This window comes from Sus scrofa, chromosome 6 (genome assembly GCF_000003025.6).
Source record: "Sus scrofa isolate TJ Tabasco breed Duroc chromosome 6, Sscrofa11.1, whole genome shotgun sequence".
Lineage (NCBI taxonomy): Eukaryota > Metazoa > Chordata > Mammalia > Artiodactyla > Suidae > Sus > Sus scrofa.
The window spans coordinates 82534387-82548315 of record NC_010448.4 but is presented as its reverse complement, the minus strand read 5'-3'; the positions used below and the strand labels follow the sequence as shown (position 1 = coordinate 82548315).

At 59.2% G+C, this 13929-nt stretch overlaps 1 protein-coding gene across 2 annotated transcripts in view; it reads left to right on the top strand.

The window, feature by feature from the left end:
* The window catches only part of RUNX3 (runt related transcription factor 3), a 63842-nt gene that overhangs the window by 46729 nt on the left and 3184 nt on the right, over positions 1-13929 (top strand). For both annotated transcript variants that reach the window (XM_021095591.1, XM_021095592.1), the window contains one exon: positions 9259-9417. In XM_021095591.1, the coding sequence (XP_020951250.1) occupies positions 9259-9417 (159 nt within the window). The remainder of the gene's footprint in view (positions 1-9258; positions 9418-13929) is intronic.

Genomic DNA, 13929 nt, shown 5'->3' with positions numbered 1-13929 from the left:
TCAATCGAAGGAGGTGATAATCTACTCTAAGTCCCCAGGGGCAGAATCAGGATGAATGGGAGCCACATTGGGCTCAGCATGATGGTGAGCACTTAGGAGTCACTCCACAAAGCAGGGAGCACCTCAAATGGGGAGGCATGTAAGCGAGAGGGCTTGGACCTTGGTGGGAGGGCTCGCAGGGGCCAGGTGATGCCTCCATGTTCATCCCTGCCCACCCTCCCTGACAGAGGCCGCTGGAGCCCCCAGGCAAGTCCTTTCCTGCTCTTCTCTCCTGAGCTCCGCAGACCTGAGATAGCCCCTTCTTTGGCTGAGCTCTCAGGGGAAAGGAGGGCATAGGTGGAGGCAGAAAGAGGAAGGGAGAGAAGCTGGGTCCAGAGAGAAGCTGGAGTCAGAGGCAAGGCTTGCTGTGTGACCCGAAGCAGATGGCATATTCCTCTCTGGGCCTTGGTACAGGCCAGATCAGTGGTGTTAAAGGGACTTATTGAAACAAAATCTGAGCAGAAGCTCATTTATAACAAAGACCAGAGGAGTTCCCGTCATGGCTCTGTGGTTAACGAATCCGACTAGGAACCATGAGGTTGCGGGTTCAGTCCCTGGTCTTACTCAGTGGGTTAAGGATCTGGTGTTGCCGTGAGCTGTGGTGTAGGTCACAGATGTGGTTCTGATCCCATGTTGCTATGGCTGTGGTGTAGGCTGGCGGCTGCAGCTCCGATTCAGCCCCTAGCCTGGGAATCTCCATATGCTGCAGGTGTGGCCCTAGAAAAGGCAAAAAAAAAAAAAAAAAAAAAAAAGAGCAGGTGCAGGAGGGGCACTTCTCCTGATCTCTGGTCCTGAGCACCTGTTTGCTCCTGCCCTGCCCCTTCTGGCCCTGGCCCCAAGGTCAGGTCTTCCCAGCACACTGGGTTCCAACTTGGCCTTCACTCTGTGACCTTGGACACATCCTCCTCCTTTCCTGACTTCTGTTTCCCCACCTGTAAGTGGTCGAGGCCAGCTCAGCTGTCGCTGGTCACTGAGTCCCCCCTGTGTGCCAGGCTCTGTGCGTAGCCTCTTAATTGATCCCAAAAGAAGACAGGCCAGGAGGCAAAGCCACTTGCACCAAGGGTGAGCTTCGGTGCACCCCAGGGGCTCCACCTTGGAGCTCAGGGAAGCAAGGGTCTCTTGAAAGGGCCTTGCCACCTCAGTGTGCTCATCTGCAAGATGGCATGATGTTCGCTTTTGCGCTGGGCAGTTGCAAGCATTACATGAGCTGACTGCTTCCCGGCCCTCAGGAAGAACCCAACAACCCTCACGGATTGTCACGGGCTTTCCCTTCAGGGCTTTTCTCCTGCTTGTGACCCCCAACCCCATGTGAGGGCTGAGGCTTCTGGGGGGAGGGGTGGGAGTAGAGGCTGGTCCCCGGAGCCAAGGAGCAGGCGCCTGCAGATCCCCGAGGCCCGGCTGTGGGTTCTGTGGCCGGGTCGTTCCCCTCCGCTGCCCCGCAGAGCATGCCCGGTCTGCAGCCAGGTGGCCGGCTGGGTTTGAAGGCTGGCTTGGTGGCTTCCTGCCTGTGTGGCCTTGGTTTCTGAGGTTCCCAGGGCTGGTGTCCCTCACAGTCACTGGGGGCTGGTTCAGAAGCAGGTGGAGCAGGATCCAGAATACGGGTGGGAGGCGGTGTAGTGCCTGGCAAGCCTGGTGTAGACCACAGGCTGGGAACCGCTTGCCCATCTTCCAGGCCCAGCAGGTGCTGTACCTGAAAGGGTAGGACGCAGGCTCTCCGCGCTGCCCAAGGCAGAGGGAGGCGGCTCTGGCATCTCACCTGGGGGCCCTTTCTTCCCTAAAATGCACATGGGAGGATTTCAACAGATATTTTCCTGGGTACCGACCATGTATCAGGCATTGTTCTAGAAGCTGGGACGCTGCAGTGGGCCTAACAGATGGGCCCTGGCCCTGATGGGTCTCACACCCTAGGGGTGGAGAGAGAGGAGCCGCGCTGTCGTCACCATGGCACCTGCTCTGTGAGCGTCACCCCTCTGCCCTCCTCCCCTACACCCTCCTCCTCACTTACCCCACTCTGGCCCCCTGAACAGACTTTGAACTGGGCAGCCATGCTCCTGCCTCAGGGCCTTTGCACTGCTCTTCCCTCTACCCGCGACACTGCTCCACAGACACCGCCAGCTGCGTGGCTCGCTCCTTTCCACCGGGCAGCCTTTACTCCCACTTCTCCGGAGTCCTTCCCTGACCAGGCCATTTCACGTACAGGCACCCCCACGCCCCCTCATGCTTCCCAGCTTTAATTTTATGTATCACCTTCTAAGGTGTTAATGCAGTTCACACATTCATTTCAGCTATTTTTCGTCCTCTCTGACTATGGTACATGCTCCAAGGAGCAGGGGTTCTTTGCTTTGCCAGGCACTGGTGCAGACCCTGGAACATGGCCTGAGGCCTTAGTAGGTGCTCAGTCAATGCTTGTCAAATGAGAGTTCCCTTTGTGGCTCAGCGGAAACGAATCTGACTAGCATCCGTAAGGACACAGGTTCAATCCCTGGTCTCACTCCGTGGGTTAAGGATCTGGAGTCACAGGGAGCTGTGTAGGTCACAGACACAGCTCAGATCCCGCATTGCTGTGGCTGTGGTGTAGGCCGGCAGCTGTAGCTCCAATTGGACCCCTAGCCTGGAAACCTCCATATGCCACAGGTGCAGCCCTAAAAAGACAAAAAAGACCAAAAAAAAAAAAATTTTTGTTGACTGAATAATCTCAGTACACGAATGATTAGCTAGTTTATTTTCAGAGAGTGAGAGGTCCTGGGAGGAAAACCAAAGCTGGGGGAGGGGCGGAAAGTGCAGGGAGGGGACCCACAGGGGGACAGGGGACAGGAGAGGCCTCCTGATGGAGGTGACATTTGCACAGAGGCCTGAAGGAGGTGCGCAGACAGCCACTGCGGCCGCCGGGGCAGGAAGCGTGCCCCCCGAGCCCACAGCCAGGCTGTGGCCCTCCTAAGTCGCCACAGTTGGGTCCTCAGCTCCAGGTGTGGGGGTTGGAAGGACGCCGGGTTGCAAGGAAGTGACTGCTCCTGGCCCCTGGCTCCCGGGACCCCACGCCCTGCCCTGGGGTCGGGGGGAGTGCATGCAGTGGGAGGGAAGGGGTTAACCTCAGACCTCCCGGGTTCCCCCTAATCAACCCCAGGCCGCTGGAAGCCCCAGTCGTGGCCCTGGGAGGGAGCTGCTCGCCTCCCTGCCCGCTGGCCCCCCGCCAGCCTGGTTCCCTACCCAGCCACCGACTGGCTTTCATCTGCTCACAGGGGGCCGATTCAGAGCAGACCACCCGGCCTAGCACCCGCCGCAACTCCACGCGGCTGTTAAGAGTCGGGTGTGAGTCTCCTGACAGGCCGCAGAGCGGGCCTTGGGCCCGGGGCTCCACCCCACGGCTGGGTGCACAGTGGCTGCTATGTCTGGGTTGTGGCTGCACCAGGGCCAAGCCGGGCCACCGAGGAGGTGGCTGAGTGGCTTCAGATGGGTGAAGGGCCCCATGGTGGGGGCCCGCATTGTCGCCTGAAGACCAGGCTGCTCCCGGGGCCCCACCCAGCTCTGCTGCTCCCCGCTCCCCGCTCCCATTGGCCTCCTGCCCCCTCTGACCTGGAGGCAGCAGGACACCAAGCTGGCCTCTTGCCAGTCGGCCCTCAGGGCCGAGGAACCTGGCTCTCCTGCCTTGGAGGCTTTGGGAAGCCAGGACCTTAGCAGCTGAGCTCTGTCCAACATACTGACCATTCCAGGTTTGACCTTGACCATATGCCTCCACTTTCTCATCCGTAAAATGGGTGTGATGGTAGTAGCTTCTCAGGGGATCAAGGCCCTTGGAGACAGTATGTGTGGCCTGCCTGGCACAGTACTTGGCACATGGTAGACGCTGCTCAGGCAGTTGTCATTCTGATCACAGGGGTCTGTGTTGGGTCAGTATGAAGGCAGGGGGATGGCCCTGATGGCCCCAAAGTACCAGGTACCTGGCAGGTGTGGGGACCTGGTGATGGCCCGGGGGTGAGCCACGCCCTGGGAATAGTGGTAAAGGAGCCCCACCCAGAATCCAGCCCTTGTCCTCAGACTCCTGCCGGTGTGACCCTCCAGTGAATCACCCACCTGGCTGCACCCCACTGTTCCTTTCCCCGACTCTGATCCTTCTCACACACCTGTGACGCTGGGCACGCACTGTCTAGATGCATCGAGCAGGAGCTGTGAACACAGACACCTTCTTTGAGGGCCAAGGCCAGGCGGGCTGTTTAATTCTCCCAGCCTGTCTGCACCCTCAGGAGTTGGAGTGCAATATCCATTTCACAGATGACACGACTGAGGCCCACAGGGAGAGAGTGACCTGCCAGATCGCCAGTGGGTGAGAGCTGTCTGGGCCAGGACTGAGCCACTGGCCCTGGAGAGTCATAGGTGACGGTCAGAGCGCTAGTCAAGGTGACGTGGAGGGGCCGTCAGGGAGCGGAGTCCAGCGGCTAGAGGCTGAGGACAGCCCCAGCCAGGTCCAGGGGGCCAGGCTGGGGCCTTCCCCAGGCACTTCCCCCCTCCCCACAAAGTGTCCTGCTTTGAGACACTGGGGGCTTGTCCTCCAGCTCATCCTCAGCTCTGGGGTCAGACAATATGATAACTACGGGCGTGGAAACTGAGGCCCCGAGGAGGAGAGGGACTTCATGTGTTAGGGCAGGGTGTGGTGAGAGGGTGGGGGTCTCAGAGCTGAGCTTCAGGGCAGGGCAGCGCTCCTGGTGGTGTCCAGAGGCCCTCTCATCTTCCTCTTCCCAGCCATCTTCCTGTACCGACAGCTGCTCTGGACCCTGCACCCAGGCAGGGCCTTAACCTTCTTGTTTAGAGCCCCTGACTTTTGAAACCCAGGCTTCTTTCCTGCAGAATGGGCTCCAGGAAGACAAGGTCCCCCTGTGTGACCTCAAGCATGTTCTCACCTGGGACCCAGGGACAGTGGTAGACACCCCTGTGATAACGGGAATAATGCAGGTGAAACCAGGCAGAGCATTCCAGCTGCTTAGATGCTGGAGCGGAGGAAGCGCTCAGGAAGCATCAGCTCTGTCTGGATTTCTGTTGCTGCTCCATGCTGCTCTTAGCCTGCAGAGGTGCGGCGGCGGTGGGGTCTCGGCCCTGGGGGGAGGGGACTTCCTGGAGGAGGGGCTGTTGGGCTGAGCCCCAAAGGACAGGAAAGCATTCCTGGCAGGGGCTGTGCCCCAGCTGCAGTGCTGAAGTGTGAGAGGCAGAGAAAACTTGAGAAACCGTGGGAACAGCAGCCACAGGAGGTGATGGGAGGGCCTGGGCGCGAGGGACCATGCCTGCCTTTGTTCTGGGGACCGCAGTCTGGACAGTGGCTGATGCTTGCAAGCTTAAGTCTTTCAAAGCTCCAGGGGCCTCAGCCGGCAGTCTGTGCAGAGGGGAAACTGAGGCACAGCGTGAAAGGGCTAGGCCCCAGGTGACCAAGTGAGTGGGTGGCCGGGGCTCCCCACCCAGATCGCACTGTGGGGAGCCCGATGAAAGTGGTCTATTCTGAAGGCCCATCTTCTTTCCTTGGGCACAGGAAGTTCCGTCCTGCTCCCTGGGTGAAGGCCTGGGCCCCATGGCTCTGAGACTCTCTGGCGCCCTAGCCACGCGGCACCGCCTCAGGCTCCACAGCAACAAGGAAAGATTCCCAAAGTGCTGTTAAAACCCCCCTCCTCCAGGAAGTCTGCCCTACGTGAAGGCAGAACGGCAAGTGGTAGGAGCGGGTGCTTTGGATCACCCTACCTGATTTATATCCCAGACCAACTATTTAATGTCAGTGGAGGCCTCAGTGGTCCCGTCTGGACAATGGGACCAAAAGGGGAGTGTCAGGAGAAAGAGCATTGGACTTGGGGTCGGGGATCTGGATGCCAAGCCAGTTCTCTTTTCCTGGCTTTGTGTCCCCAGACAGGACCTACCATCCTGGCCTCAGCATCCTGGTCTCCCCATGGGGGTGATAATCCCGCCTCCCTTGGCATGAGCTGGAGTCGAAAGGTCTGTGCAGGTGGCTGTGACCTGTGTGGGTAGAGAGTGTTCAGGGACCTTGCTTGGCGGCCCCACCACCTGTGAGGCCACCATGATGTGGACACTGTGGCTTGGGGTGGGGGCGAGGGGTGTGACTCAAGTGAGGCTGCAAGTGGCAGGGCCCATCCTCGAACCCAGGCCGGCTGTGAACCCCACCCGCCTTCCGCGGGAGTATCTGTAAACACTCTGTACACAGTGTGACTCAGAAATGGGACTTTATTTGCCAGTGACGATAATAACAAGGCCTGAGGTTTTGCACCAGCTTTTGTGTCGCCCCATTGGCTCCCTTCAAGCTTGTGGTTGACTAAGACACCCAGATCCTTTGCACTCGAGCTGCTGTCAGGTCAGTTTGCGGTCTCCAGGTCTATCCAGCCAGCTTCCTGCCTATTGAGATTGTTCTGAATTCATTCGTGGCCCAGCTCATCCCCATCACACTGCCATTTTCAGTGGCCTCAGCAGCAAAAGCAATGCCATTTCCTCCAAAGCCTGCAGGACTGAGGCTGAGCCCCGTGGCACTGCCCTAGAGCCCACCTCCTGAAGGGGATCCGGGAGCCAGTCCTCGGCGGCTAAGGTTAAACAACCAACCAGAAAATGCAGTCGCAAACTTGGACCTTGCAAAAACACATCCCTCTGGGTGGGATGTGTCCTACAAAGCAGTTGGGTTATTTTGTTGTTGTTGTTGTTGCTGCTGTTTTCAGTATTTGAGTTAATTGCCAACATATAAAATATGGGAGATTTCACATGAAGGCAGGTTTATGGTTTCTGGTAAATTAGAAGGACTGGCAACATTGGGCTCACCCCTTTCATGGCACCAGTCGGCTGGCCTGAATGGCAACCACCCCTTCTCCAAGGCACACTCCGGTCCGCCCCAGTCCCTACCCATCCCATGTGCCTTGTCTAAACGACTTGCCCAGCCCCAGGCAGCTGAGTTTGCGGCTCCAGCCAAACCCTCCCCAGTCCACATCTTCCCTGTGCCAAGGATCCTGGGAGCCACGTGGTCTCATTTTGGCTGCTAAGTGTCCCATGGGCTCGGACCTAGAGGAGAAAGTGGGTTCCCTGATTCTTGGTGACTTGCCGAGCCCACCGTGGCTCCCAGGACAACCTGATCCATTTTTAAGGACTCTCCGATGCCTGTTTGGGCTTGTGGCAGGGGAGCGTCGCAGGCCTGGGGGTCTTTGGGTACCAGAATCCATTGCATCCACATCTGGAAAATCAGAAATCAGGCCCATTCTGAAGCCTCCAACTCCGTCCTTTCTTGCCACCGGCAGTGAAGAATTGTGTCACACTTTTCCAAGCCCCCGGGTTGCCCTTTCCAAGCCTCAGGAAGCCTGGGGATGGGTTTTATTTTACCTCCCTCCTACCTCTCTCTCCTACTTTCTCTGTCAATCTAGAAAATTCCTCATGTCACGGCAGACCCCAGGACCCAGGCAGTCCTTCCCCTCTCCCTTAGCGCCTCCTTAGGCTTCTTTTCCAAGGATTCCAGGCCTAGGAAATCTTTCTGCCTTCTTCGCTGTGTGACCTTGGGCCAGCCTCTTTACCTCTCTGAGCTGCAGTTCTCTTGTCTGCAAAAAGAGGCCCGACTGGGCCACCCTGCCTGCCTGGCCTCCCTCCTTGGGGGTCAGGTGAAGCGGAATGTGCCAGCAGAACCCAGGAATGTTCAGCCCTCTCAGGGAGCAGTTTATCAGAGTGTCTGCCCTGGACAAATCCCCTCACATAGGGAGGTGTGTGAACAGAGAGATTCCCGGGGGTCCTGCATGGGAGGGAATAACGGAGGGAATTTAGAAACAAGCCAAGTGTCCATCTGAGGAATGGCTTAGTGGACTGCGGCCTCCGGTGGATGTGACAAGCAGGAAGAGGGACACCCACAGGCTTAGTGGTGCTGCCCTCCCCCCAACCTGCCCCAAGGTGGGCTTCCAAGGTTTTGTGGGAGCTGTCATTTCTGGGCGGCTGGGCTACTCTCCCCATTTTACAGACAAGGAAACTGAATGTGTGTTGTGGTCCTCCCCCCCCCCCCCCCCCCCGCTATGCAACTGAAAGAGCAAGTTACAGAAAGATACCGCCAGGCTGAGACTGTTCAGGAAAGTTCCATGAGAAACTTGCTCTGTGTTTTCTGTGCATGTGAAACTAAAAAAAAAAGGCTGGAAAGAAAGACCTCCGAATTAATCACAGGGGGATTTCTGGGCAGGGGTTTAGGGTGGGTCAGAGGAGCCATTAGCCTTACCTGTAATGCTTTTATTTTTGTGGGTATTCACATGTTGCTTGTGAAATGTAAAATGAGTAATTGAAAAAGTAGCGTGTGTGTGGTGTGTGTGTGTGTGTGTGTGTGAGAGAGAGAGAGAGAGAGAGTGAGTATAGGGTGGGGGGCAGTAAGGGGAATGGGGGGGGGGTCCCTGCAAGCCTGATGTCATTCAAGAAGCCTTGAGGGTGGCCTCGACTGGCTGCTTGAAGGAGGCAGGGACATGGCCACCTTGACCCTGCCAGCACCTCCGAGGTCTCTGGGGTCCTTCCTGAGTGGGCCATGGCAGAGGGATAATGAGAAATGCTGGCTGTTTCTCCCCACGGGCTGCCCCAAGCCAGGTGCCCCAGTCCCCTGGCCCCAGCTTCTGGACAGAGATGGGAGTCCAGCCCCTTGCACAGTGCCCCGCGCCCCTTCTCAGCATCCTGGTGACTCTCCCTCCTGTCCGAGGCCCAGAAGGGAGAAGGGGGCCCCCATGCTGGGGAGGCTCGGGGGCTCCGGGCTGGAGGGGCCGGCATTCCCACTCCAGGCCTTCTCCCATGAGATGGGAATGGTGGGGTAGTGCTGGGGGGCAGAGAGTGGGTTCTTTCCCCGCCAAGCACAGGAGTCCGCCTGAACCCCTTGCCCAGGCCTCTTGCTTCAGATCCCCCTTCTGCCAAAAAGTGTATTGTAGAGGCTTAGGTCACACGCTTTGATACGAACCCCACGTTCAAATCTTGACTTCACGGCATACTGGCTCCGTGGCCTGGATCCCCTCTCTGACCCTTACCTGTGGTATAAGAAGGTCGGGATGAGGTCATGGCAGCCCAGGGTGACACATCCTGACCACTTTCTGCTCAGAAGAGAGGTTCCTAGTGACCTACGGGTTCTCCCTGCAGAAGCCTAAGGTTAGACCTCGGGCAGAACTTCCCAGCGGATTGAGGCATTTCTTTCCCCCTGAAACTCTCGGGAACCGGCTGCTCACAGGCCCCCATGCTCTGCAGGACATCGGCAGAAGCTGGAGGACCAGACCAAGGCGTTCCCCGACCGCTTCGGGGACCTGGAGCGTCTGCGCATGCGGGTGACGCCGAGCACGCCCAGCCCCCGCGGTTCACTCAGCACCGCGGGCCACTTCAGCAGCCAGGCCCAGACCCCCATCCAAGGTAGGGCACAGCAGGGGCCGCAGGGGGGAGGTGGACGGGACCCCGGCGCGGTCCTTCTGCTCCAGACCAAAAGCTCACCCAAGGGTCGCTCCCTGCGCCGCCCAGCGTTACAGGGGAGGCAGTGTGCCCATGGGCTCCGGACATGCCTTCTGCTCTCAGGGTCGATCCTGGGCTCTGCCCTTCCTTCATTGCCCCTGGCGACCGTTTATCACCACCCGCCCCGTGCCATCACTGTGCCAGTCCCCAGGGATCAGCATGAATGGACAGACACAGCCCCTGCCCTCAGGGGGGCTCCCCGTCCCCCATGGAAAATGGGCATCGATCCCACAGGGAGCCCATTAAAGTTGGGCAGGACTTGCCCAAGGAGCCTGAGACAGACCCGTGGGTGCTGAGGACCCCGTGCCCTCCCTCCCCCTCGGCTCATCTTCATCTTCTGAAAGTGAGGTGGTAGTGGATGCCTCTGTCTGGGCCTGGGGTGGTGTTCAAAGTGACGTCACTGCACTCAGACTTTGTAAACTGTAAAGTGAGGTTGCAGCCCTGCGGAGACACATAGCATCGCCTGAGAAAGTCCCCCTCAGCCCAGAGACTCTCCTCACACAGGAGCGGGAGGGAGGCCTCTGGGTAGAGGCCCAAGGTAGAGTCTCTGCCCCCGCCAGGCCAACGGACACGGCAGGCACAAGTGGCCTCCAGGTGTACAGGGCCTGGCCCACAGCAGTGCCCAGTAGGTGGCCATGATGAACAGTTACTGTTGTCTGTGTCATCTTAGCCAGTGGATTGGAGCGCAGGAGGCTGAGTGCACAGCTGACCTTCAGGCCAGGTGGCACGGGGAGAGAGCGCTTGTCACCAGTGCTGAGTGGGGGCAGGAGGGCTGGCTGCTGTCATGTCCCATGGGTGTCTAGCCTTTCTCTGCCCTCCAGGCCCTGGTTAGACCCCTTTTGGCACACAAACTGAGACCTAAGAGGTTACGAGCCACCCTTGGGTCACACAGCGCATCAATGACCAGGTTCAAAGTGTCCACAGCGCCTGCCCTCGGGAAGTTCCTGTACTTCTGAGGCCACAGGCAAGGGGCTCCCTACTAGGTCTCTCTGTCCCTGCCCCAACCCACCTTGCCCTGTGTGCCTGGCACAATGCCACAGTGGGGGGGGGTTGGATGCAGCCCCCTGGTGTAAAGAGAAGGTACCTCCCTTCCGGCCGGGGAAGCTGGGCCTTGGCCCTGTGCATTCCCCCGTGGGGGGAGAACCCAGGTCCAGCCGCTCATGGGCCGTCGAGTTAGGAACACTCAGCATCTCTTGAGCCCAGGAGGCTGCAGGGTAGGGGGTCTAACCTCAGGAGGCAGTGAGAAGTATTCTGGGTTCATGCCCATCGTGCCCACCCTGCCCAGTGCCATCGGTGCTCCTGCTCCCACAGGCCGTCTTTTATCCGGTACAGTATTTAACACTCCAGGCCCTTCCCTGCCATGGGCAGAGCTGGGCCCAGCCAGGGAGCCCCGGAACCCAGCAGGTGGGGGCAGACAGTGGCGTCCTGTCCAGCAGCCCCCTCTTTCCAGTTGTGTGGACACGGCTTGGGAATGAGCACCTGATGGGCCTGAGGCAGGTCTGCCTGCCCTCTGTGCAGCCCCACAGGCCAGGCCTGGCTGGGCAGCAGGCAGCACCCCTGCCTCCCCGGGGCTGGGAGGAGAGGAGGCCGGACCTGTGTGCGACAGTGGCTGACCCAGCCCTTCCCCTTCTGCTGTACCTGAGGCAGGGGGCCTCTACCCCCGGCATCACTGGCCTTCGGGCCTCCTCCCTGACCCTCCACACCAGCCAGGCCTCCCCCCACCCTCAGGCTCGTCCTCTTTGAAGTGAGAGCGAGGGCTTGACAACCACAACCCAGGAGGAGCAGGCACTTTGCCATCAGGGAGACCTTAGGAATTCAGGCTCTGCCAGGCACTGGCTGTGTGATCGTAGGCCAGTCACTTCACCTCTCTGAGCCTCAGTTTTCTCATCTGTAAAGTGGAAAGAAGGTGGTGTCTGTCACAGAGGAGTGTTGGCAGGGCCAGGATTGGGGAGTCACGCTCACTGGCCCTCGCCTCCTGGTAGGACAAGCCCCTGCCTTCAGACTCCGTCCTGGGGGTTCCCCTCAGGACACCCCACCACCTCCTCTCTTCGTTGCTGTTAACAGCCTTGATCCCCCCAGCTTTGGTCACTAGTGAGCAGTGTTGAGGCCCCAACCCCTCCGAACCCCAGCCCCCAGTCCCCTGGCCACAGCCGCCCACAATGGGGGCTTCTCACAGCTCAAAGGCCTCATTCAGCCACCACGCAGCAGCTGGGGCAATTTGGAGAAGAAAATAAACATTGCCTTCCAGTGTTGGGATTGGCTGCTCGACAGCGGCCTGGCCAGCTCGGGTTTCCTGGGGCTACTGGGCTGGGGCTGGGTCAAGGGGGGCAGGAGCTGAGGGGGTGCAGAGGACAGATCTCCCCCCACCCTGGAAGACAAGCACAAGGGGATGGTGGCAGGTCCAGCCAGGCCTGCCCCCAGCCCATTTGACCCCCCCCCCAAGGGCCACAGGCACCTGGGCCTACCTGGCATGGCCTTGTTTCCCAGGCTGTAGCCCTGCCATCACATCCCGGGGTATTCAGGTTGCCTTTGTTTTGAAAATGGGGTTCCTGTCAAGAGAGCACTCTCACTTCCCTGGGCTTAGAGCAAAGTGTTAGCCTCAGGCTCGACTGTGCTTGGGTGCCAGGCACTGCAAATAAGGCTTCTCCCCTGGGGTTCAGAGATGAGGCTGGGGTCCAGGCTCCTTGGACCCCCTAGGCTTTGGGGCAGCACCGCCAAGCCGAGGGATCTGTTTGGGGTTGGTGGGGTGGTACCAGATGTGCAGAAGCCCCCGTCTCCTGCCCTTGCCCCCACATCTCCCCATCTTGAGCCCAAGAGCATGGTTCCATTTGGATCCACATCCAGGACCAGAACCTGCTGCTGAGGAAACACCCCTGAGCTGAGTCGGGTAGACACCAAAGCCCAGAGAAGTTACAAGTTTCATCTGAGGTCACACAGCATCTCAGGCAGATTTGGGGAACGAGGCCTGTGGGCGCCCGCAGTGCTCACCCCAGGCACGGCAGGCAGTGCGCACCTGGAGCTGCCTGGGGACGGGGCGCGGTGCCTCCTGAGTCCTCTCCAGCCCTTAGTCTTTGCTGGACAGTGGGCTCGGGCACAGACTTCATCTTGGCACCACGGCTGGAAGCGCATCCTTCTCCCCACTGCCGCCCAGAGTCACCCATTTGGCCAGGAAACAAGGAAGACCCAGTGTCAGGGGCTCCTCTCTGCAGGGCCCTGTGTGTCACCACCCCAGCAGCAGCACAGATTCTTATCAGGCCCCCGTTCTGTGCCCGGGTTAAGCACTTTACACGTATTAACTAACTGAATCCCAGGGAGGTGTTCTTGTCTCCATTTTTCATGTGGGACATCCGAGACACAGAGAGGTTCAGTGACTTGCTCATGGACACACAGGAAGTGTGTAGCTCAAAGATGGGGAGCTACCTCTCGGGCATGTGTCAGGGCACAGGACCAAGAGCCCCAGGATTCTGTGCCAGGTCCAGTGTGCTGGGAGACCCTTAGGCAAGCGTCTCACCTTCTCTCAGTCTCAGTTTTCCTACCAAGGGGTTTAGATTCAATCCTGAAGCCCCTTTGAATGTTGGGGTTTCGGGGGTCCGTGATTACAGCAGTACAGGGCAGAAGCTGGGACACCCTTGTCTTGGAGCCAAGGAACCAGGGCAGGGCCTGGGCGAGACACTGGGGTCTCTCTGTGTTGAGAGCAGGGTCCAGGCCACCAAGCCCCTCTGGCTGCATCTCAGTATGCTGCAGAGGCGGGTGAGGGTACAGCTGATCCTCATCTGGCCACCAGTCAGCTCCAGTCTGCAAGCCGCCCTGGAACCCAGGCCCAGGGTGAGGCAGGAGTGGGGGCGGGCAGAGCTGCTGAGGACCCAGCCCCCACAACACAGGCAGAAGCTCCCGGAACCTAAGCGAGCCCCACCCAGGCCAGAGAGGTGCCAGGCGCACACACGTGCACACCTGAGCAGACCAGGAAGCAGAAGCCTCATGACACATTCTCGTCCTTTCTGCAACATCAAGAGAATTGATCGTTCTCTCTCTTCCTCTGTTTCCTTCTCTGCAAAAGCAGGGCCTAACTCCCAATCTCACAGGACCATTGGAGGCCCTCTCAGCATCCACGGTCTTGCCAGCTCTTAACTGGGAGGGAAGCTGCCGGGCCAGGCTGCAGGGTGGCCTGTGTGGGCCCTGTCCTCAACGCCCCACACACCAACAGCCCAGCTAGGGGACCCCCTCCACCCCCTCGACGGGCCTAGGCTGTGAAGGGGATTCTAGGAGGAGAAAGAAAAGCCGTCCCCCTCCTCTACCTGCCCCGGCCACCCCCATGGCCACCTGCGGCCCAGACCCCAACTCTCACCTGCTTCCCATGCGGAGCCAGCAGACTCCAGCCCCCGAGCAGCCCACGGCACCTGGAGCAGAGCCAGGTCC